This window comes from Enhydra lutris, unplaced genomic scaffold (genome assembly GCF_002288905.1).
Source record: "Enhydra lutris kenyoni isolate GAN:26980312 unplaced genomic scaffold, ASM228890v2 scaffoldscaffold1, whole genome shotgun sequence".
Classification (NCBI taxonomy): domain Eukaryota; kingdom Metazoa; phylum Chordata; class Mammalia; order Carnivora; family Mustelidae; genus Enhydra; species Enhydra lutris.
This window is the reverse complement of record NW_019154085.1, coordinates 32310897-32334087: the sequence shown is the minus strand read 5'-3', so window position 1 is coordinate 32334087 and position 23191 is coordinate 32310897. Positions and strand designations below refer to the sequence as shown.

Genomic DNA, 23191 nt, shown 5'->3' with positions numbered 1-23191 from the left:
TAAGATAATTGTCTTTCTCTGACTTCTTTCACTTAGCATCGTATGTCTAGTTCCATCCACGTTGTTGCAATTGACAAGATTTCATTTTTTGATGGCTGCGTAATATTCGTGTGTGTGTGTGTGTGTGTGTGTGTGTACAAACCACATCTTTTGGGCAGGATACTTTTAGGTGTAACTTTTATATTAATGATGTTTCTGTAAACCAAAAACCAACATCTTCATATTAGCTTTAGTAAGCTTCTTAGACATTTCTTTCTTTTTTTTTATTTTATTTTATTTATTTATTTGACAGAGAGAGATCACAAGCAGGCAGAGAGGCAGGCAGAGAGAGAGGAGGAAGCAGGCTCCCTGCTGAGCAGAGAGCCCGATGCGGGGCTCGATCCCAGGATCCTGAGATCATGACCTGAGCCGAAGGCAGCAGCTTAACCCACTGAGCCACCCAGGCGCCCCTTAGACATTTATTTCTTAGAAGAATCCGAGTTCCTAGTTAATGAGGCAGGTTTCAGGAAGACCAAGATGAAGACAGGCCCTGCTGTCCAGGCACCTGCAGGGGCAGAGGGGAGCACCACATACCAGCTCTCGTACCACACTGCTCCATATGACAAGTGCCTTGAGGTTTCCAAAGAGGGAAGTAGTGCAACTGAGGGCATCTGGGAGAGTATTAATGAGCTTCTGGGCAATCAGATGGGCATTTGAAGGAAGAAGTAGGTGGAGACAGAGGAAGCAAGGCAGGCCACATGAGGAAAGACAAATACGATGGCATATGGGACCTAGTGCAGTTTGGTTTGACTATATGATGAGGAGTAAGCTTAGGACTATATTTAGCATCCTGGATGCTAGAATAAGGGATTTTAGCTAATTAGGAGAAAAATACTGAAGGCTTTTTTTTTTTTTAAGCAAGTAAGTGATAGGACTTAGATCTCTGAGTCCAAGGGATTAATCTGGCAGCAATATGGAGGTTGGGTGGCATAGGGAGTCGGGGTAGAGAGGATGGTTGGAACGTATTGGAGTGTGTATACTGTGATAGAATAGACACTAAATTATAGTAGTGAGGGTGTGGACTTGAACTTCGGTACTGGGCATAGCTATTCCAAGGAGAAGACTGATTCAAGGAACTTCTGAAAGGTAGGAGCTGTAGCACTTAGCATTTGGAAAATTTCATGGTATATGCCACTTGGAACTTTTATAATAACAGCTAGTATATGTCGGTCTTCAGATTTTTGTAATTCTAAACCTGTGGCAGTATTTAAATCCTTTCTTATTTTGTTGCTAAAATATGTAATGCTTCTCACTTAATTTCCCTAATATGTAGATTCTGTTTTGGTTTGGAGTTTTGTTTTTTTAATTAGAAAATGCATTCATAGATTGTAACCTTTTCATATGGTTGTAAATATTTATATTCAGTTTTTTAGACCAAGTTGTTACTATGGTTTTGATTTAGTATGAGAACAGTCAGTATTCTGTTTTCCTTTTGAATTTATTTAGGGTTTCATAGTAGAATATTCTAACATTTTAAAGTTTTGACATCTATGAAATCTCCTAGATTTATGTAATTTGAAAAACTATGGTACAACTTCTTTATGTATATGGGTGGCCTGGACCAGTACATATTTCAGTATATCTAAACTGGCTATTCTGAGAAAATAAAACAGGGTATTTAGTTCTAGTGTCCCTATCACCAGCTTTGGCCACATCTTTTTTTCTAAGCGCTTTCTGTAAGAGCCATCAAACCAAAGAGAATTAGTGTCATTCTAAATAATAGTTCCTCATTTCTAATAGGTATTTCTAAGTCTATTTTGATTAATGACAGACATGGTCTTTTTACTTAAAGTAAGTGGTTTGTCAAAATAAGTCAGTAGTAAAGCTGGTATTCATCTAAAATCTCACATATATAGATCATATAGATAAATATGTCAATATAGGAATTTGGTAGTGGACTGTGTTTAGCTACATCATTTCCACCTATTTACTGTTATTTTGTATATAGCTTTTTCTGCAAAGAAAAGGTCTTGAAAGTATCATAAAGAATAGAAAGGGATTAAGAGTTACCATTTCCTACCATTCTTGATTACTGAGTTGTCTTCTGTTACTCTGGCATATGGTTTACTTTTTAATAATTAAAAGTCCCTGGTGGCTTTGCATTTATAATTGAGCTAAGTCTGTTTGCCAGAGATTCCTGCTAGTGTCAGTTCTTTGCAGTTACACTTGATTTCGTCTGTGTTTTCTAATGAACACCATGGACTTCCCTTTATGCTGTGCTGTTTGGTGGGGATAAGTGGATAGAATTTGATTCCCCTTTGAGAAATGTGGCCCTGTCCATTGTGAGAGAAATCCGGAAGCTTATTTGATCAATCATTGCATTGATCCCTAGGCGTTCTGTTGACATCGGAAGGTAACCTTGTTTATTATGAAGGTAGCCGCTCTCTGCAGCCTGAGGGATCTGTGCAGGAGCATGCGGGGCTCGCGGCTACAGCCGGACGTAGAAGCCATGTCGCTTAGCTTTAGAGTTTTCCTTGCTGAGCACCTATGCACTTAACATAGCATGAGACAGAACATGGAGTTGGTGATAGAATAAGGGCAGTTAACGGGGGAGGGGGGACCTTTAATGTTTTAGCGGACTGTAGAGCCTTTGAGGGTTTCAGAAGGGTTTGCTCAGTGTTTCAGTGGCATTGGATCAGATTATTGCAGCATATGTATTGCCTCCCCCCCCGCCGACAAGCTTCTTCCCTTTTGTGGTTTGTTGCAAACTAAATTATGTATGTCAGAATGCATTTGTCCTTTTCAGAAACCACTTTTGGGCAAGAAAAAAAATCTCAGTGTTTCTGTGTTTAGGACAGTTACATGGTTGCTGGGCAAATCAGTGGCAAAAGTAATTTCTCGTAGGAGGCGGGAGGCTTTATGTGCGGTTGGCTGCATTGACTTTGGTTTGTGTTTTTTCCCTTTTTTAACTTTTTTACCAAGTTGTTTGTTTTATTTACAGTTCTCCAAAAAACTTCAGTTTAACTTGAGATAAGATTCCTAAGAGGTAGGTTTTACAGCTTTTTGTTTTGACCATTCTAGTTTTCACGCTGCTCAGAATTCATCTTGTGAAATGAATAATAACCGTGTAAGGAATACGCACATTTAATCCTGCACCATATGTGCTCCTGGTGCTTCTTTAGAGACCTTCTGTTACAGTAACACCTAATGATCATCGATTTGACCTGGAGGTCATGACCTTTTCCTTTTTTAGGACACCTGTGAAGGATTTCAGATGCTAAAAATATACGAGTGAAACTGAGGTTTTTCTAGTCTTCACACTGGTTTTTAGTGTAACTTGAGCTTGGAAATACAGCATATCTGTTGAACGACTGTTGAAGTGGAGGTGTTCCATTTATGGTTTGATTTACATAATTGTTCTGGACGCCAGTAGAAGGGGGATCCATATGATGTGTCCACACTAGTTGCCAACAGAGGCATCATTTTTAAGGCATCAGGCTTAACAGAAAAAAGGTTTAGATGTGTTTAAGCTTCCTGACCTTATTACTCTGTGTAGAAACAGTTCTTCTTTCCTCTGCTTCTCTTTTTCGTGTTTGAGGCAAGTCTTCAAATATAGCTTTTGTTACATTCTTGGAAGGGATTAAAGAGCTGGAGCCAGTGTCACTGCAGCCATGATCCCCACGCAGGGAGCAGCCCTGTACCGGGGCCACGGTGCTGACGCTTGAGCCATTAGCATGCAGTTCACTTAGCCCTGTGGTTTGAAGTGTTTGTTTTTGCCTCCTTCTCTTACATGTGCCAGACGAAGTTCTCTGCACTGGTGCTCTTTTCACTTTGTGTGGTGGGAGGCGGAGGGGACTTACTTGATGTTCCAGAACTCAGCAGACTGGTGTGTTGGACTCTCCACTTGGATGACTCTGCTCCATTGCCCATCTGATAGATGTTGTCCTGTTTTCCAGCTTGCTCTTAATGTCTCTCCTCTAGGGAACCTTCTTAGACCTTTTTCTATTTGCCCCTGCATATTACATACTTCATGTAGAGCTGTGCTTCATACATATAAGGAATAAGTATAAACCTTCTTAAAATTGAAGGTTAAAAATAACTAAAGTTCTAAATGAAAGTTTATGTCTATTGAATAACTTTTCAGGTATATTTACTTATACAAATAATAGTGTGTCAAATTATACACATGCCAATTAATCACATTTTGTCATTTAAAACATTTTTTTTTCAGCAGAAGTAAAACAACTGAAATTAATTTCTTAATCATTAGTGAATTTAACTTTTCCTTGAGAAGAAATAGCTAGCTAGTAGTCGGATATTGTCATTGTTTTTTCTTTTTGGCACATGATGTAATTAATGATGTGTTGAATAACTTTTTGAATTAGAAACTTTCTTTTTCTCAAAGCCTGAGCCATGCACAGAAGCTCTTGGAGTCAGACATGAACATTGTCTTTAAGGCAGCTGACAGCAGCCTCTGCGCATGTGCGGGCCACCTCTGCACATGGCTTCATGAGCTGTGGCAAGTCTTCAGCCACAGAATCATAGCCGTCTGTCGCCGTGGTTGTGTCATACTGACTGGTCTTGTGTACACTTGCTTTCTCTCCCATGTCAGTGCTGCTCCTTTGATATCCAGGACAGCCCAGTGAGAGGAACTGAATACTGAGGAGTAAGATGGTTGAGTTTGGTTCGGCTTTGGAGGGCCACAAACCATTGTAATTTATAAGATTTCTTCACCCCTCCTTTTCTACCCCCAAGACCTAGTATTGAGCCTGGCAGGGTGGATGCGTGCGTTCTTCGGAGTTGCTGCAGTCCAGCTGTTTGTAGTGGGCAAAAAGTCTTTGCGACCTTGTACTCCTCTCTTTCCTGCTTCCAAGCTAGAACCTGGCTTCTGCTATTCTGTGGAAAAGGTCATGGCCCCAATACAAAGAAGTTCATTTTTAGCTTATTTCAAGTGCCCGGATGCTGAGAGTTAGAGGATTTTGGGGGTAACTTTGACGACTCCATTTTCATCTCACGTATAAGACGGCTTTACCTTCCTCAGGTAGTAGCAGGTTTGCACATTGGTCCGACTTCGGTGGCGGCTGGTTTTGGCACATGGGTGTGCTGCCGTGTGTTGGTTATGAACACCGTCTGGTGAATTCCTAGGGAAGGATGCCTTCTGGTCGACTAAATCTCAGCCCTCTCAGTGGCCAATCCAGAAGGTTAAAAGGATGGATGGATGGGTGGATAGAAAAGCAGCGGGACACACTGAATGAATCCCTAGGTGGGGTTAATGTGGAGGAGTCAGTAGAACACATGGGCGTTCAGAATAAAGGCCTATTTCCCCAGAGCACTTAACTCTGCCTTTGATACAAACTTCTGTGTTCTTTAAGCCATTGGTATTCAGAGTTTTCTTTTCTCAAGGATAGAACCAATCCTGACTTACAAGTTATAGTTTAATTTCTACCTGCCTGAACTCCTTGGGAGAATTGAGTGCTGTCCCGCTCTAAAGGTGATGGAATCAAGTTTCCATCTTGATGGAAGTGGACTTCTAAGTCATCTTAAAATTCTTAGTAAAATCATTTGTTCTTTCTCTCAGTTGCTGTATCCCTTTATTTCTGACTTTTGAGCACAATTTCGATGGCTGCCTCTCCTGTCCACATATGGAGTGTTCAGTCCAGGCACCTTCCTGGATATTCCTCTCGTGGACGCACTTACGCCTTGTTGGTAATCACTGGCATTTCGTTCCGGTGTGCGTTTTTACAGCTGATGAAGACCTGGGCCATTCCCAGGGAATGTGTTGTGTAGGAGTGGCTTTTACAGCGTCTCCTGGGCTGCTGTGAAACAACAAACCATTTGTATATATACTCCCAAGTAAGATTTGAACACAGCATCCCTGTTTAAAAAAGAAGTTTGAAACCCACCGTGGTAGAGAAGCAGGAAGTTCATGAATGCTGTATTGACGATGGTTAGATATCCTCACTCTTGACTACATAGTTTCACTTGCTGTTCTTTTACATGCCCTGGCTAAGAGTATCTAAGATTTTAGTAACAACAGGCCTCCTGTCACATGGAGTGGCACATTGTGAGTGTGCGAACGATTGCTGTGAATCCAGCTACTCATAAGTCAGCAGTGAGATGCCAGGACTTGGGTGCCCTCCAGTTCTAGTTGCTCAGGAAGACCAGGTCCCTAACGGTGTCTTACACTTCTGGGTACTGGAAATTAAGGGTATTTTTCATTAACACTGACTTAAAAGGGAAAATCTTCCAAAACATTGATTGAACTTACATTTCTTAAGTTCTTTGATAATTTGAAGAGTTAATGATAGGAGTTAATATAATACGGCAGTCCCTTTTTAGCCTGATAAACTCAAATTACTCAACACAATTAGTCACTTAAAATAATGTGTGATATCTAATATTTTGTCAGGGTAAAGGAACAAAATGAAATAAGGTGTTGCATTTCCCACAACAGGAAATATTATGATAGAGAACAAAACATGTATGTATCTATTTAGATAGGATGTTTCCTTCTTAAGATCTGTCCAACCATCAGTCCATCTACCCATTGGAGTGACCCTGAAAAGAGTTGTTGTTTTAAGATTTATTTATTTTTGGAGTGAGCGTGTTAGTGCATCCCTCAGTTTTTGGGTTGTCTACGGTTATGGTTTTCTCACGGTTAGATTCAGGTTAGGCATCTTTGGAGAAATGCAGAAATGCTGCTGTCTTGTCAAGTGGCACCCGGTCTCCGTTTATTTCGTATCTGATGCTGTCCACTTTCATCATTAAGGTGGTAGGTACTAGGGTATCCTGTAAAGTTATTCCTTCCTCCATGTGGGAGAACTTGGAAATTATTTAAGTGTCCTGTTCCAAATGTGTCTTTCTACTTATATCTGTATGGACTCATTATTTCTTACTCAATATTTTAATCCATTATAACCATTTCTTGTGATGCTCACATTGTCCCCAGTTTGGCAAGTGAGTGTCCTTCAGGCTGGCTTCTGTGTCCTTTTTTTTTTCTTAAAGATTTTATTTATTTGACAGCGAGAGAGGGAGCACAAGCAGGGGGAGAGGGAAAAGCAGGCTTCCCGCCGAGTGGGGAGCCTGATGCAGGGCTCAGTCCCAGGACCCTGAGATCATGACCTGAGCCGAAGACAGATGCTTAATGACTGAGCCACCCAGGTGCCCCTTCTGTGTCCTTTTAACATGTTCCTGTTACTTATTACCCTTCCCTTGCTTTGGGCACAAGAAGATGTTCTCAGGCTTATCTGGAACTTTTCATTGCCCCATTTCTCCATCCTGATTCTGTTTGTTAGGGAGTGGTGTAAAAGCCAAGATTTAGGGTGTGTTTATTGCTCTTAGGGGTAAGATTTATTTGCATGCGTATGTGCATGCACACACACATTTTCTTCCATTTGTAAGTATTGTGAAGACCGTAAGTCCACAGCAGTTCCTCCATTCCATGCAGACCTTCATGGTTCATTCCAGTTTTCTCTTGGTCCATATTTGTGTGTCTCTTCAGCAGAGAAAAACCTGGCTTCTGTTATTCCTAAGTTCTTTATTTACTTGAACAGTGACCCTGTTTGTAACCTGACTCCGTCTTTCCCCTTACAAGTTTGCTCTGCTCATCACTCTGCCTCCCCATCACTCTGCTTACCTGTGGATACCCTCCCCACCCCCTTAGGTTCTGAAGCTCCTTGCTGAACTTTCTCTTTCCTGATCTGGGGGACACACGGTGCCTAGGGTGGGGATTTCTGCCTGAAAAGTTCTGGAAGATAAGGGAAAAGACTGTAAGTCTTGAGAAACCTTTTCATTATTGTTACTAAAGTGAAGAAGGGGAAATGGTTGTATACAGGGCATGGAGGAGGCTTTTTCTAAAGCTGGTGATAATATAGAAAACATTTCTGGGCTCCTGTGTATTTTTGGTGGCAGACCTGGAAGCAGGTGTATCTCCAAGTGGCCCTGGTTCTTTTTAGTGAGAAATCTAATTTAGATCGCCATCTGGGTGCTGAACTTGCACACTGCTACTAAAGAAGTTGTTCTTGAGGCGCATGGGTGGCTCAGTGGGTTAAGCCGCTGCCTTCAGCTCAGGTCATGATCTCAGGGTCCTGGGATCGAGCCCCGCATCGGGCTCCTTGCTCAGTGGGGAGTCTGCTTCTCTCTCTGCCTCTGCCTGCCTCTCTGCCTGCTTGTGCTCTCTCTCTCTCTGTCAAATAAATAAATAAATAAAATCTTTAAAAAAAAAAAAGAAGTTGTTCTTAGGACTTTGGTGTGTAGAGCTGAGGAAATTGGTTTTTTTTGTTGGTGGTGGTGGTGGCTTTTTTTTTTTTTTGGTCCTCTTTTAAATGAGAAAACATTGAGTTCATGTGGATATTTCCAATTTATGTTTAGGATTAGAGGATTTTTACTTAATATACTTGGCTTTATATTTATAGCTCTTTCCTTTACATTGAAAATCTCGGTTCCTAATGAGCTTATGTTATTTGCTTACTCTACGTGTTTTTCTTTCTTTTTTTTATTATGTTAGTCACTATACAGTACTTCATTGGTTTTTAATGTAGTGTTCCATGATTGATTGTTTATAACACCCAGTGTTCATTACAACATGTGCCCTCCTTAATACCCATCACTGGGCTAATCCAGCCCTCCACCCCTCCCCTCTGAAACCCTCCGTTTGTTTCCAAGAGTCCATAGTTTCTCATGGGTTGTCACCCCTCTGATTTCCCTCCCTTTATTTTTCCCTTCCTCCTTCTTACGTTCTCCATGTTATTCCTTATGTTCCACATATAAGTGAAACCATATGATAATTGTCTTTCTCTGCTTGATTCATTATACTTAGCATAATCCCCTCCAGTTCCATCCATGTCAAGGCAAATGGTGGATATTCATCCTGATGGCTGAGTAACATTCCATTGTGTATATAGACCACATCTTTACTCATTCGTCTGTTGAAGGGCATCTCAGCTCTTTCCATAGTTTGGCTATTGTGGACATTGCTGCTATGAACATTGGGGTGCATGTGCCCCTTCTTATCACCACATCTGTATCTTTAGGGTAAATACCCAGTAGTGCGGTTCCTGGGTCATAGGGAAGCTCTATTTTTAACTTTTTGAGGAGCCTCCATACTGTTTCCAAAGCGGCTGTACCAGCTTGAACTCCCACCAGCAGTGTAAGATGCTGCTTAACTTCCTAAATTTAGGGTAAAGAGGGTTCCCCTTTTTCCACATCCTCTCCAACATTTGTTGTTTCTTGCCTTGTGAATTTTTGCCATTCTGACTGGTGTAAGGTGGTATCTCAGTGTGGTTTCGATTTGAATTTCCCTGATGGCTAATGATGAACATTTTTTCATGTGTCTGTTAGCCATTTGTATGTCTTCTTTGGAGAAGGGTCTGTTCATGTCTTCTGCCCATTTTTCGACTTGATTATTTGTTTTTTTGGGTGTTGTCACGCTACGTGTTTTTCGAAAATGAATCAGTATGATTATTACAATAAATTAAATGTTATCCTCTGTTTTCTTTGTACTTAAGATATAGCTTACAAAATGAAGTGTATTAGAATTCTAGCTTCCATTTCTATTCCCATCATACTGTTCCCTCACTGCCTGTATAGGTTATGATTTTTATTAGTTTTCAGTTACCTTTTATAGTTTTTTAAAAATGCATGTGTGTATTCTCCACGTTTTTGACTCAGGAGTTGATACTTTACATAAGGTTTTTTCTGTACCTTGTTTTTTTACTTAATCTGCACCTGAAGCTCACTGCAGCCACACAGGGAGGGAGATCTGCCGCTTTCTTTTTTCAGAGCGCTGCTTTGGAGTGCCACAGTTGATTCGGCTAATTCCCTGACGATGGACGTAATTAGGGTCTTTCCAGTCTTTGCTGCTGCAAATAATGCCACGATGACTAGCCCTGTGCATATGTTATCTGGTATTTTTGCTAGTGTTTCTTTGGGACAGATTGCTAGAAGTATGGGATTATTGGGACAAAGGGTAAATTCATATGTTTGTTTGATACTGCCAAATACTCCTCCAGAAGGCTTGTGTTCTAGCATTGTACAAACCCAGCAGCACTGGATGAGAGGACCTTTTTTTTCTGAACTGTGTTCACAGACTTGTCAGACTTCTCTATTTGGGGGATAGTCTTTCAGGAGGAAAAATGTATCTACTATAGTTTTAATTGGTGCTCTCTTATGAGCAAGTAAACATATTTTCGTGTTTTAGGACATTTTTATTTCCTTTTCTGTGAATTGCCTGTTCCTGTGTCTTATTTTTTCTTTAGGTATGTTGGTCTTTTTCTTCTCTGTTTAAATTTTTTTTATGCATTTAGGGATATTAACCCTTTGTGATGTACATACATCACACCATTCTTTATAAGTTCTTAAATTACCTTTTTTTTTTTTTTGGTTTTTGCCATGTAGATTTTTATGTAGTAAAATTTGCTTTTTCCGTATTGCTTCTGGATTTTGGGTCCCAAAGTTTCTTCTACTCCATGATGAGGGAGGAATTCCCTGTGCTTCCTCTAGTGCTTAAGTGTTTCATTATTTTACATTCACACCTCTTACCTGTTTGTAATTTATCCTGAGTACATTTGAGGAATAGATCCAGTTTTTTCTTTTTCCATATTCTTTGGAGAGTTTGATACATGCTGTTTTCCAGTTACTGCTCACTTGCTTGCTTTCTTCTTTTTTTAAAATTTTTAAATTTTATTTATTTATTTATTTATTTATTTATTAAAGATTTTATTTATTTGACAGAGAGAGATCACAAGTAGAGAGAGAGAGAGAGAGAGAGGAGGAGGAAGCAGGCTCCCTGCCCAGCAAAGAGCCCGATGCGGGACTCGATCCCAGGACCCCGAGATCATGACCTGAGCCAAGGGCAGAGGCTCAACCCACTGAGCCACCCAGGCAGCCCTTCTTCTTTTTTTTTTTAATGATGCTGCTTAACTTCCTAAATTTAGGGTAAATGCTTTTTTGGAATGCATGAAAGAATAGAAGAGATCTGAACTTCTATCTTTGGTATCTTTAAAAGATAGAATGGTTTTTGGAAGTCCTCTGTTAGAGTGAACAGGTACAGAAGAAAACACGAGGATATCTGAATGGGTCAGACTATTTGAGGAAAAGAAAACTTCCTTTGTTCAACTCTTGGGAACTATTTTAAGAAACTGGCAAGCAGAATCAAAGTTGGCATGATAGTCTCCTTAATCAGCCCAGCCTTCTTAGTCCATTGGCAGTCTTTTCCAGCATTAAAATAAATGTCTTGTTTATATGTAAAGGTAGGTAATTAGAAACTGAGGTGAGACCTTAATCATGTAATATATTGGTAAGATTCAAAGATACTCCAAAGGAAACATCTATACTGTAACTGGGGAGTTTATAAAACCTTTAGCTGATGGTGTATTTATATGTTGGCCTTATTTTGTAATTGTTTGTGTCAAAGTAGAGGACTCTGTATATGGTCCCATCTGTCCTGGAGCTGGAGCAAATGTTGGTATCCGTCATCCTCTCAGAGCACCTTGCAACTTAATAACCAGTTTCCCATCCAAGGACTTTGTTTAGAGTGATGTGTTTGTGGGGTTGTTGATTTTTGGTTTGGTTTGGTTTGGGTTTTTTGCTTCTGTCCTTTTAGAATAACAAAGTCATTCCACTCGATGCCAGCACCTTTCTCGCAGCCTCGGTTTTGCTCCCTCCTTGCTTAGTTGAACCAAAGGTATAGATTGATGTAGTAACTCCCACTGTTCGATAGCTAATAGCTTACTATCTGTTACGGTTTAGGAAATTAAAAGGTTGTTAAAAATCACTGACCAACATCGTCCCTTTTTTTAGCAAGCAAGACCCCGGGATCTTTAATAACCTATTGCTTGCTGATTTTTATTTATTTTTATTTTTTATTTTTTAAGATTTTATTTATTTGTCAGAGAGAGAGAGAGCACAAGCAGGCAGAGTGGCAGGGAGAGGCAGAGAGAGAAGCAGGCTCCCCGCTGAGCAGAGAGTCCGATGCGGGACTCGATCCCAGGACCCTGGGATGATGACCTGAGCCAAAGGCAGCGGCTTAACCCGCTGAGCCACCCAGGCGGCCCTGCTTGCTGATTTTTAAATATCAGCCCATAATCTGCTTTGTTTAAAGATGAGAAATGCATATTTTACTGTCACTTTGGGGCATTGGGGAGGCCGAACCATAATCACACGTTCGTTAGATATCTGTCTTCTCCAGAGCTGCTCTCATCCGCCAGCACCTTTTCTCTCTCCCCACATTGTGTAGAGAGACCGTTTTCTGCCATTTAGCTCAGTCTTCTGTTACCATTGCAGGAATGCCACAGATCGACAGTCACAGTGTCCCAAGCTTTTAAATAAATGATAGAAGGACAAATTAACTTCGTCAAGGCCCCAATCGAGAACTTGGATCTTGAGGAGTTACTTTGCTTTACGCTGGTGTTGAATAGCTCTGGCCTCATCTTGACCTGTCTGAGAAAGCAGTGCTCACGGTCACGAGGGTGACGGTGACGTAGCCGTCGTCTCCTCCCTCCTGGAAACAACTCTGAGAACTGCAGGCGCAGGCAGGGTGGGGTCAGGAGTGGAATCTCCTTGCCGGGGGTTATTCTGGCCTGACAGGTCAGAGGTGAGGTGGCAGCTAGTGTTCGAGGACCCCTGGCCTCGCTGTGCTGCAGCCCTTGCAGGCCGTCTGTGTCGCGGGTGTTCGTCCCACTCGCCCTCTTGCTCTTCCCTGTTTCCTTCTGTTCCCTGAAAAACATTTTCTTCTCAGCAAAGGATCTGACCTCGGTTAAGTTGGTGCATATCAGTGTGAACTTGAGAGATGCTTTGATTTTTAGCTGTCTTTCTAATTATGAAGGAGCAGAAATATGGTCCCTTTATAACAATTTCAGGTATTAGCACAAAGAATGGGGGCTAATTCGGTGGAATAGAAAAATCTCCCTGCCCTCTGAAACCATGCCTTCGTGAGAGCCATTCTCTTACGTGAAAAACGCATATTCGGGAAGAGGTGGAAGGAGAAATGTGGGGCCCACCGCACTGCCCAGGGTAATAGCAAATACAGGCAGTTGTTTCCTTGCCTTAGTGTAAAGGAAGACCGTGACTGTAGCTTCAGGATTTTTATTTCTTCTGAGTTGATACTGAAGGCCATAAAGAGTAAGCACTGGAGCAAACATATCAGATAAAATACTTTGCCCTGAACAGTTCCAGAATGTCCTGTTTCTACGGCAAGACCTGTTTTGAGGTGTCTAACATTCGTCAGTATCCGGTGTGTCTCTTATCAATGCTGTTATCTCAGCCACTGAACTTTGGCACTCACCTTCCGGAAGAGAAAAGTTTCTGATTATTCTCTTAACTCCTAAAGGCTCCTGGCTTGTTTGAATTACATTCGCTGAACAGAGGCCTTCTCTTAAAATTATTTTCCTCGGCTGCTTTGAAGCATTTTGTTTTCACCCACCAGTAGAACTAAAAAAGGTAGTAGTTGGTACAATGCAAGGGAAAGTATTTCTTAATTGGTGTCACACAAGATGGGATCAGCATAATCCTTATTAGTGTAAGTTTGTGGTTTGTTGCTACTACCATTGCTAGAAGTCTGTTGTTGAACACTTATATATATAAAGAGCTAGACAAGGATTTGATTTTTTTTTTTTTTTTAACTTGTGTGGTATTACTTTTGGCTAAGGGAAAGAAACCAAGAAAGAGCAAGAAGCAATGTATATTGTAGAAGCCCTCTGTATAACAGTGGATAATTGGAAATGACGCCAACATAACATACTTTTAGAGTCTGGCAACACTATGGCACATAAAATGGAAATGTTAAAAATCTCTTTACATGTATGAATATAAACTAAGTTGAAATGCAGATCCCGAGATGGTAGAGACACCATTTAAGATGACAGGAAGAGTACGTTCTGTTAGACCCTCGGATGCGTGGTCAGCTGTGGTACAGTGAAAACAACCCTGGATGTGCTCCTGGTGATTTAGGACTCAGTCCTCTCGTGGCAGCGTCTTCATCTCTAGTGGGAATGGTGGGGTCTGTCCGCCTGGACCACAGAGTTGTTGAGAGTCCGGTAAGCTTGGGACAGCATTTTGGAAGAGCTCCTCTCCAGAGTAAACCCAGGGCAGATTTCAACTCTGCCCTTCAGGGAAGTATCCCCGGAGACAAGAGTCTCCACGCTGCTGCTGCCTGGCTGGGTGGTTTTCCTCACCTCTTCGGTACCGTTTTCTCATCTCTAAAACAGAGCACAGACAGGGTCTTCAGAGCCCCCGCCAGTGTGCAGACCTACGGGAGTTTCTGCCTTGGCACCAGGCTCTGCTGCGAGTTCGGACGGACCTGCCATTCTTCCTTGCCTGTTTAGTTGGTGTCGCTGTGGTGCTGACTGAGCTGCTGACGTTATTCTAGCTTTGTCTCGAGAATCTGGAGTTTATTCTTGAAGGGTGCCTGTGTTGTGTGAGATCAGAAAAACGTAGTTCTCTTTTCCCTGGAAGGCCTGGGGGTTTGTTCCGTTTCGTCAATATTATGTTGTATTCATAATTTTACAGAGCGTACTTGGCATGTCCTAAGGTTAGAAGTTGTCAGGTTTTGTTTTGTTTCGCTTTTCCCTCTCAAGTTTTGTTTGTTTATTTTATTTTAAACCAGAAGGAGTTTGCAAACATGAAATGGACAGCTTGACCAAAAGTTTGAGAACACTATCCTGTAGGCCATCTGTGTCTCTGGGCCCCACACAGTGAGGCACCCCTGTCGGTGGCCGCGGCACCTTCAGCGTGCTCTGTAGCCGATACTGTTGCTCGCCTTGGGCAGGTCTCCTAATCTCCTTGTGCTTCGTTTTTTCCCCATCTGTAGCTTGCTTGTCCTCAGGGGCTTGGCCAGGGCTGCGCTGGGACTGAGGAGGCACTGCCTTTCCTGGGGATGGAAGGAGAGGAATAGAAGGCCGGGTGCTCTGGCTTTAACAGTCTCTGTTTCTTTCCTTTTTCTCCTGCATTCCCTACTTGTCAGCAGTAATCAAACTCTGCAACTAAAGCCCATCCATCATAATTACACATTGGAAGTTCTGTTTACTGCACTTTGGCCAAAGGTCTGAATTTGAATAGTAAGTTAACTAATTGTGAAATTATAGATATAATCTTATTTACTCCATATTCCCATTTTTCCCCAATTAGCCCTGTAATAATCTGTTATTTCACTATAATTGTGGAGAAATTAATAAAGTTGTTCATATTTGGCTTGAGAAATTGTCTCCTTAAAGGATTTTATAAGTGAAAAACTAGAAAAGAACCATTTAATTGGCCCAGGAAGGCAGGTGATCCATACCTTTTATTTCTGAGGCTGTAATTCTAAAACCATCCTATGAGTGTTTAAGAAATGTGACAGTTTGGGGGAAATGATTTACATGTCAGGTAGTGGCATTATTTTAGAATAGGAATTTCAAAACCAGTAGAGATAGCGCACTTTTAAATCTGGAGTTAAAAATCCTTTGGTTTTATACAAGTAAATTTGAGACTGATTTAAAATCGTTATTGGATGGATCACATTTAAATTCTTTGAACATTGCTGACCACCTTCAGGTTTTTAAATATGAGTGTGTATGAAAGGCACGTAAGATTAGACTTTAAAGTAGATCTTAAGAAATGTTAAGTGATATCCATGGAAATAAATGGCAAATTTCTCTATACAAAATAAAACTGGGAAACTTCGGAGTTCTGATTCTAAAAACTTATCATAAGGTTGATTGTGGTGATTTATTTTAAAAGGTTCTTTATTGAAGACATTTCTCCTTTTTATTCGAAGACTAGATAGTCTGGGCTCTGCTGATTACTTTTTAAGAATAAAGGCTCCAGGATCCAGTAGGGGTTTTGTCTGTCTTGTCTCGATAGGATGTTGCCATGAGCACAGGCGTCCTCCCTGGGCCCGTGCTGTGGGGTTAAGCAGGCACCCGGTCTCCTCATGTCCGGTTGCCTTCGCTTTAAGAGTTAATGATGTCTGCAGGTGTGTTGGGATTAGCACTGTAAAGTTGTGTAAGGGCTTTTTCTTTCTTTTGATCTTCTGAAAGGGATGAAAGATAGCCATTAAACTCAAGGGATTAGGTCCCTTCTCTTTAAAGACTTTAGGTACCATAAATATTTCACTTAAGATGTAAGGTGAAGAATTGTATACGTCTGAGGGAAAATGGGTGTTTTATATTACCAGTTGGAAATTATTCAGTCTCCACTTACAAATTAAGTGATCTTTGTAGAGATATTTTCTCCCAAACTGTAGTGGACTGAGATCGGGGGAAATAAATTATGCAGGCATATATCTCAGTTATTCTGATTGTTTTCTGTTCTATTCCTACCTTTTTCTTTTTTATAAGTTAATATGTTGCCTACATTGTGTCTCCCCCTTGCCCCTTCGGATCTCCCCACTTTGTATAACTCTGCTTGTACGCTCAAAAACTCTTGCCTTGAAAACTTGGAGAACAACCAGCCATGCTCCCATGTTCAGTTTAAGTGTGTGCCGTTTTTTTTTGTTTTTTTGGTTTTTTTTTAAGCCCTTTATTTTGTCCTTCCTCTTCCTTTAAACAGACGCTACTCGGAAAAGGAAAGGGAGGTTGAGGTGCTGGCAGCAGAGTTAGACAGTCGTGGTTACTCCATGCTCAGAGAGCTGGTGGGAAACCGGGAGACGTGTCCTGTGTAGGGAAAGGAAACATGATTTGAGCCCTCTTCCACTCCGACCTGTGCCCCACTCTGTGCCGTGCTCTGCTGGCTTCACTCGAGAATGGAACACTGGGGATTTTTTGTCCTTTGTGTTTTTCCTAGGATAGACTGTTCCACCATGGAATGGATTATTTTATATATATCTAATTGTATTTAGAATTAGGGATTTAGGACAGGTAGGCTTTGGTAGGGCCATCCCTAGGACCAGCCTGTCAAGTGATTATTTCTATTCTATTACGCATATTACATCATCGGTCATTTAGAACAGATTTAAAGCACACTCAGTTGGCCCACTGGTCTCCTGTATCAATAGAATTATGCATTTTGTATTTATTGGTATTTAAGCCGACAGTGATGGTTTCTCTTTTTTGCTGTGACACATGAGATATACACTCAGTCCTTTCTCAGAGTTCCTTGCCCCTTTTCATTTTGTTCTTATCTTTCTTTGGAGAAAATCGGGGTGATGAAGGCAGGTAACAGTATGTAGATTTGAATCCCGAAGCATGTCTTAGTGATGTGAAGAGAGGGGAAAATAAAATTGTGAGTCAGATGGTTATTAGAGATGGCGAACTTAAGTACCAGATGAATTAGTTGAATATAGCCAGTGGCAGGGGTTGAAGATTAAGGCATTAAGGGCCTCATGCTTGATAACCTGTCCCGCGTTCGGATAGGGGTCTGCTCAGTTACCGCCCAAAACCTCTACTTCCGATGCTTCATAAAATTACAGGAATGACTCGTTGTGGAAAGCTTATCCGAACTTTGGGCCTATAATACGACTCTAAAAAGAAAGACAGGGGAAAAAGAAACTGTGAAAGGTGTTTGGCAACGAGCAAGAGTGGGAGCTCACAAACTCTTTGAAGGTCAATTAGCCAGAAAATGCGCTAAAGACTGGGTGCTGGGCTGCGTTACTGGCCGAGAATTACCCCCAAGGTCCTCAAAGTGGTCCTGCCGCTTGAGCACAGAGAGACAATTACAGACCTCGAGGAGATGCTACAAAAGCTTTAATTAAGGGACTTACTTACACCCCACTAAGTTTTGGAAATTAAATTCTTGCTTGTGCTTAACTGATGTTTCTTTTGTCTGGGCTTCCACATGGATTTCGGCAAGAGAGCGCTATTTTCCCCCAGGTCTGTTTTATGTTGGAGGCTGTTTCACTGTGATGGATACCAGCAAAGCGGAGCACTTAATCCGTGTCAGGAACCAGGTGGAAAAGTGGGCTGAGGGGCTTTGTGCCGTGGAGTGTTTGGGGCACAGGTTGAAAATTGGAGTCTTTACAGCAAACCAGGAACTCTTTTTGGGCTTAGACACGTGAAGAGTAGGCAACTGTATTTTTTAGATTTTGAGTTTTAGATTTCCCATTCATAGGACAACATGGTTTTCCTTGAATTGACAACGTTGTCTCTGGACCCAGCAGGCTGCTCTTTCTCCAGAGGCACCTGTTTGGTTTTTGTTGAGGGGGTTAGAGTGGCCTCTGACTGCCATCCGGGTACGGTTTTTCACAAGCCCAGACCCAGACTGTGGCTCTGTTTGGATGTGACTTCTGGAAAGGCTGGTTGAAGTTGCCTCCTGTCCCGGCTCTAGAGTGTTAGGATCCATCCATCCACCTGAGTTACTGAGCACCACCACAGGGCTGCTGATGGGAGACGCCTTTGTCTTTGAACTCGGGCCGAATTGCCGTCCCAGCAGGTGCCCTTGTTTCGGTAGCAAAGCAACGCTCTCTTGACTGCCTTCTTTGGAGCGGTTCCTTTCTGCTGCCCAGTTTGGTTGCAACCACTCAGTCTTGTATTTCCTTTCAGGATTTCTAGTCCACACCCATCAGTCAAGTCCCTTTTGTGTGCCTCGCAGCTTGTGCGTGTGAAGAACAAAATTGCAGCCTTGCTCTAACTAAACAGAGAGGAAGCACATCCTAAGGGCTTCGTATCATCATCTGACTTTGTGAGAAATGAAAAATGGCAAGAAAATGATCATGGTCGTCATAGGCTAAAGTGTGCGGTTTTCAGCAAAGTTTATGCAGAAATCCATTAGTGAATGTCATTGTTACGAGCGGTGGGGGGGGGTTAGCTCCGGTTGAGAGGCCGGAGGACCCCTCTGGCGCCCGCTCGGTTGGGAAGCAGCTCCTCTGCAGTGAAGCCGGGGTGTGATTTGGGGTGTGACAGGGGCTCTGACAGATCTGTGTGCGGGGCGGAGAGTTGTTGATACTTACATCAGGTAGAATACTCTCCTACTTGAGTGTGTTTTAAATAATGCAAGTACAGATTTCAGTTTTCTTTGCTTTTCTTCAGAAAGAGGGAAAATTGTATTTAGTAATAGGAACATTTTGTTTGACTGAGACCCGACTGGTTAATGAGCTAAAGCCAAGCGTGGTCCAGACTTCCGGAGAAAGGGGCAGAGACGGCATTGTGACGCCTGCTCACCGAAGAAGAACATAACTGTGTTTCGCTAAAAAGTGCTGATTCAAAAAGTTGTTTTATGAAGTAAAAATTCTAAGGTCTTATCTCTTAAGCTTTATTTTGCTAACATTGTTAGAACTAGCACATCTGGCTTAGATTCTAAAATAGTCTGGTTTTATGCTTCAGTTAAAATGAATCCAATCAAATTGGAATTTGTAGATAAAAAGGAAGGATTTTGATACACACTGAGGATTCTTAAACATGGCAAGGTTACCAGAGAAGACCTTAAGCTTCCTTTCTGGATGACCTTTAAAAATAGGTTGGTTTTGTTTTTTGTTGTTGTTGTTTTTTCCAGTTAGTGAAGGCTGTTCCGCTATAGTTCTGTAAAAAAGGGGTAACGCATGGTGAAGTGAAGGTTTCCTGATTCTTGGTTACACTGCTTAGCATTAATGCTTTATATCAGCTTCACTTTTTTGTCGTTTGAAGATTTGGGCCAGGGAGAGGGGCAGAATTTTGTAAATTGGGTTTTTGTTTTGATAGTGTTAAAATAGGCCATCTTGGGACACCTGGTGGCTCAGGTCATGATTCCAGGACCTTGGGATCGAGTCCCATATCCGACTCCCTGCTCAGCGGGGAGCCTGCTTCTCCCTCTCCCTCTACCTGCAATTCTCCCTGCTTGGGCTCTCTCCCTCTGTCTCTGACAAATAAAAGCTTTAAAAATAAGTAGACCATCTTTATTAGATTTAGTGCTCTTCATATCTCACTAAGGCTCTACATTATCAGTTCAGTTGGGTTTCTGTGTTTTTTGAGTTCCCTCTCTGCGCCCGTCCCCAGATGTGGAGTAATGTGCGGGCCCTCTATTTCAAATGCAGTGCAGTGAAAGTCTTGCTTTAATAAGACAGTGGGGCAGAATTGTTTAGTTTGAGGGCTTGTGGGGAACAGGCCACCTTCTGTTCCAGCCCAGGGTGCTTTGGGGGTTAAGAATGACAATTAAAAATGTTTTTCAGGAATATAAACACACATCCTCCTAGGCTGACTGTGAGGTAGGTGGAACTGTCCTGCGTCTTTACGGTGTGGCTGGTACTGCCCACTTTTTAGCAGAATGCCCTCCCCTGCCAGTGCTGTATTTCTTCATCCTGCTGACCTTGGAGCCATTAGTAGAGACTCAGCAGTTTATTCTTTCATAAAGAATGCACTCACTCTGAGATGGCAGGCTGCAGGCTTGTGGCCCAGCCCTGCTGGGTATTTTTAGTTCATGCCGGTAGGGAGCTGTGGGTCTGATCCCTTTTCAAGTTGGTGGCAAGTGAAAGGAGTCAGCTTTTTTTGAATCTTGAGTACGGCACAAGCACTGAAGCATTGATGAACTCTTGTGGCCCTCGTCAGTCAGCGAGTATGGAGTGGGCCCGGATGGTTGCTTGTTTTTAGCTGTTTGGATCTCCATGACGGTTCCTGGTTCGCTGAGCCCTCGCCCCGTGCATTGATACCCAGAAGAAGAGAGCACTTCCCACCTGCCTTAAGTAACTCGGGGCTCACCCCAGACTGGTTTGGTGCTTGCCTTTGCGAGCGTGGGTTTTACGGAAGGTGCTCTGAAACTACTGAGAAAGTTCTTTCTCCAGCAGGAATGTGGGTCGCATTCGGGTAGCAAAGCTCGAGCCTGCCGGTGACCGTGCGGCTTGTTTCTCTGTGTAACAAGGTAGAAAAGTGAGTTTGGAATCGTAAATGGATTCAGGCTGGACTTTTTATCCAGCAGGTAGGACTATGGAAAAACCTGTTTCAAAACAGGTTCTTCCCATGCAAGGTCATCAGTTTTACATTTCCTTTCTCCCCTTTGTCCTTCCTCCCTGTGGAGCTCCCCAAGGACTTCTCTAGCTGTGCTCCTCCAGCCTCTTCGTCTTGATCCTGCCTTCCTGGAGCCCCATGATTAAAACAAACAAACAAATGAAAAAACCCACAAAAACAAAAACCCATGCAGGGCCCTAACTTGCATATTTGCCCTTAACCTTTTCCTTTTAAGAGTTTCTTGCTGTAATACCAAATATTTCAAGATTAGAAAGTATGAGGATGGCACTTTTATTTCCTAGCCAGTTGGTTTTAAAGAACTTACTTTTCCAGCAGCCTAATGAAAAACTTAGGTGTTAAAAGTCTGTTGATGCTTTTGCCAGGAGAAACGTTGATTTCTGTCCTCTTTTTCAGGCCCTGCTTTCTTCCCTGGGAGATGCGCGGAGATCTTTGCCAGGGGTCAGAGCATCGGGAAGCTTGGGGTCCTTCATCCTGACGTCATCACCAAATTTGAGCTGACCATGCCCTGCTCCTCCCTGGAAATCAATATTGAGCCATTTTTGTGAAGATGGGGCTCCGCTGTGTGACTCTCTCCCCGAGTGTCCCCTTCTCCTTCCCTGGTGTCCTGTAGCCCTCCCCACAGGGAGTATCCATTTACGCTTTAATGTTTAATAAAGTAGAAAGTGATTCTGGCCCGGTGGATAAATGCCGCCCACTCCCTGCGTTAGGCCAGCTTGTGCGAACACGGTGTCCGTGAAGCTACATGGTTAGGAAGAGCCCAGAGGAGCACAGGACTGGAGGCTTACGGATGAAACAGCAGGAGAGCAGATTTGGACGCAGGGCGCACGAGTAGGAGCGATGGAAGATTTCCAGTCAGTGCTCACATTTGACATTCAGCATTGGGAAACAGTATTTTTAGGAGACCATTAGGAAGCAGTGACAGTCTAGCAGTTAGTCTTACAGCCGTTGAAGTTATTTTAAAGTGAAAAAAAATGTTGCAAGTATTTGAAATATTTGAATGTGCAGAGGTGCTTTCACTCCCTGATACCCTGAGACCGAGCACCTGCTGCATAGCTGTGTTCTGCCGGCCGAGTTACACATGGTGACAGCAGCGCCCCGGGAACATCGGAAACGGTGAAAAATTACTTCTGCCCTAGGCCATACATTTCACTGTAATCAGTATTATAAAATCGTGGCGTTAAATATTTAATTGAGCAACTAGGTTCTGTCTTCTTTTATAGGGAAGTATTGGATCTCCTCTGAAGCTAATTTTCTGTCAGTCCTCCTTGTCTTGCCTTCTAATTTACTTTTATACTTTGATCTAGACTCTTCCAGTAGGTACTGATAGTGAAAAAGCTAGGTCTAATGTTTCTTAGTTACTGTTAAGATGACATGAAACACAAAATGTAAAACCTTAAGTTCCAGTAGAAATAGCTAACGGAGTGAGGAAGGGTTATGTTTCTGGAGCTCTGCTGAGCCTACTGTGAGGAGCCCCGCCCCGTGACTGCCTTGCCTCAGGGCAGCAGCGTCCGACCTGGCAAGATCTGTGCACATACAGACTGTCCTGTTCTTTCCCAAGTCTGTTGTAAGCACAACCTAACAGCATTTAAAGGAAGTGAGATAGGCTCACAAAAAAACCTCAAAAGGTTTGTATCCAGCATCCTTAGAGATTTAAACAGATATTTCCCCAAAGAAGATACAGGAAATAAGCATTTGAAAAGAGGCTCACCGTCCTTAACTGTCAGGGACACGCAGATAGAGACCACAATACAAATTGAAACGGCTAAAGTTTGAGAGACTGGTTCATACCCAGTATTGGTGAGACCAGGGCGTGGGACCTCCATGCCCTGCTGGTGGGAACAGAAGAAGGTTATTTATAGTAGCTACCACCCAAATGTTCATTAGCAGCTGAGTGAATAAATTCTACTACATCTGTATTATGAGTATTTCTTTTCTTTCTTTTTTTTTAATGAGTATTTCTTGGTAATAAAAAGGAACTGCTGGGTGCCTGAGTGGCTCAGTCAGTTAAGCGTCCAACTCTTGATTTCGGCTCAGGTCATTATCTTATGGTCATGAGATCAAGCCCCTTGTCAGGTTCCATGCTAGGCATGGAGCCTACTTAAGATTCTCCTCCCCTCCACCGCTGCAAGAGCGGGGAGCGGCGGCGGAATGAACTACTGAAGAATATGAATGGTTCCCAAGGCTCAGCAAAAGAAACCAGACCCAAGACTACTTGTGATTCCATGAAATTCTAGAAAAGTCAGACGCAGTTTGGTTGGCTAGAGCTTGTGGAAGGGAAGGGACTGCAAAGGGCACAGAGGAAGCCCTTGGGGACGATGGAAAGAAGCTATTCCCTGATAATTTGACACAACAGATATATGCATAGG

At 42.4% G+C, this 23191-nt stretch overlaps 1 protein-coding gene across 1 annotated transcript in view; it reads left to right on the top strand.

The window, feature by feature from the left end:
* The window catches only part of LOC111141388 (phenylalanyl-tRNA synthetase beta subunit), a 72430-nt gene extending 49689 nt beyond the window's left edge, over nucleotides 1–22741 (top strand). The window contains exon 17 of the mRNA XM_022493899.1: nucleotides 21219–22741. Within this exon, the coding sequence (XP_022349607.1) occupies nucleotides 21219–21370 (152 nt within the window). The 3' untranslated portion in view covers nucleotides 21371–22741. The remainder of the gene's footprint in view (nucleotides 1–21218) is intronic.
* Nucleotides 22742–23191: the final 450 nt, after the last annotated feature.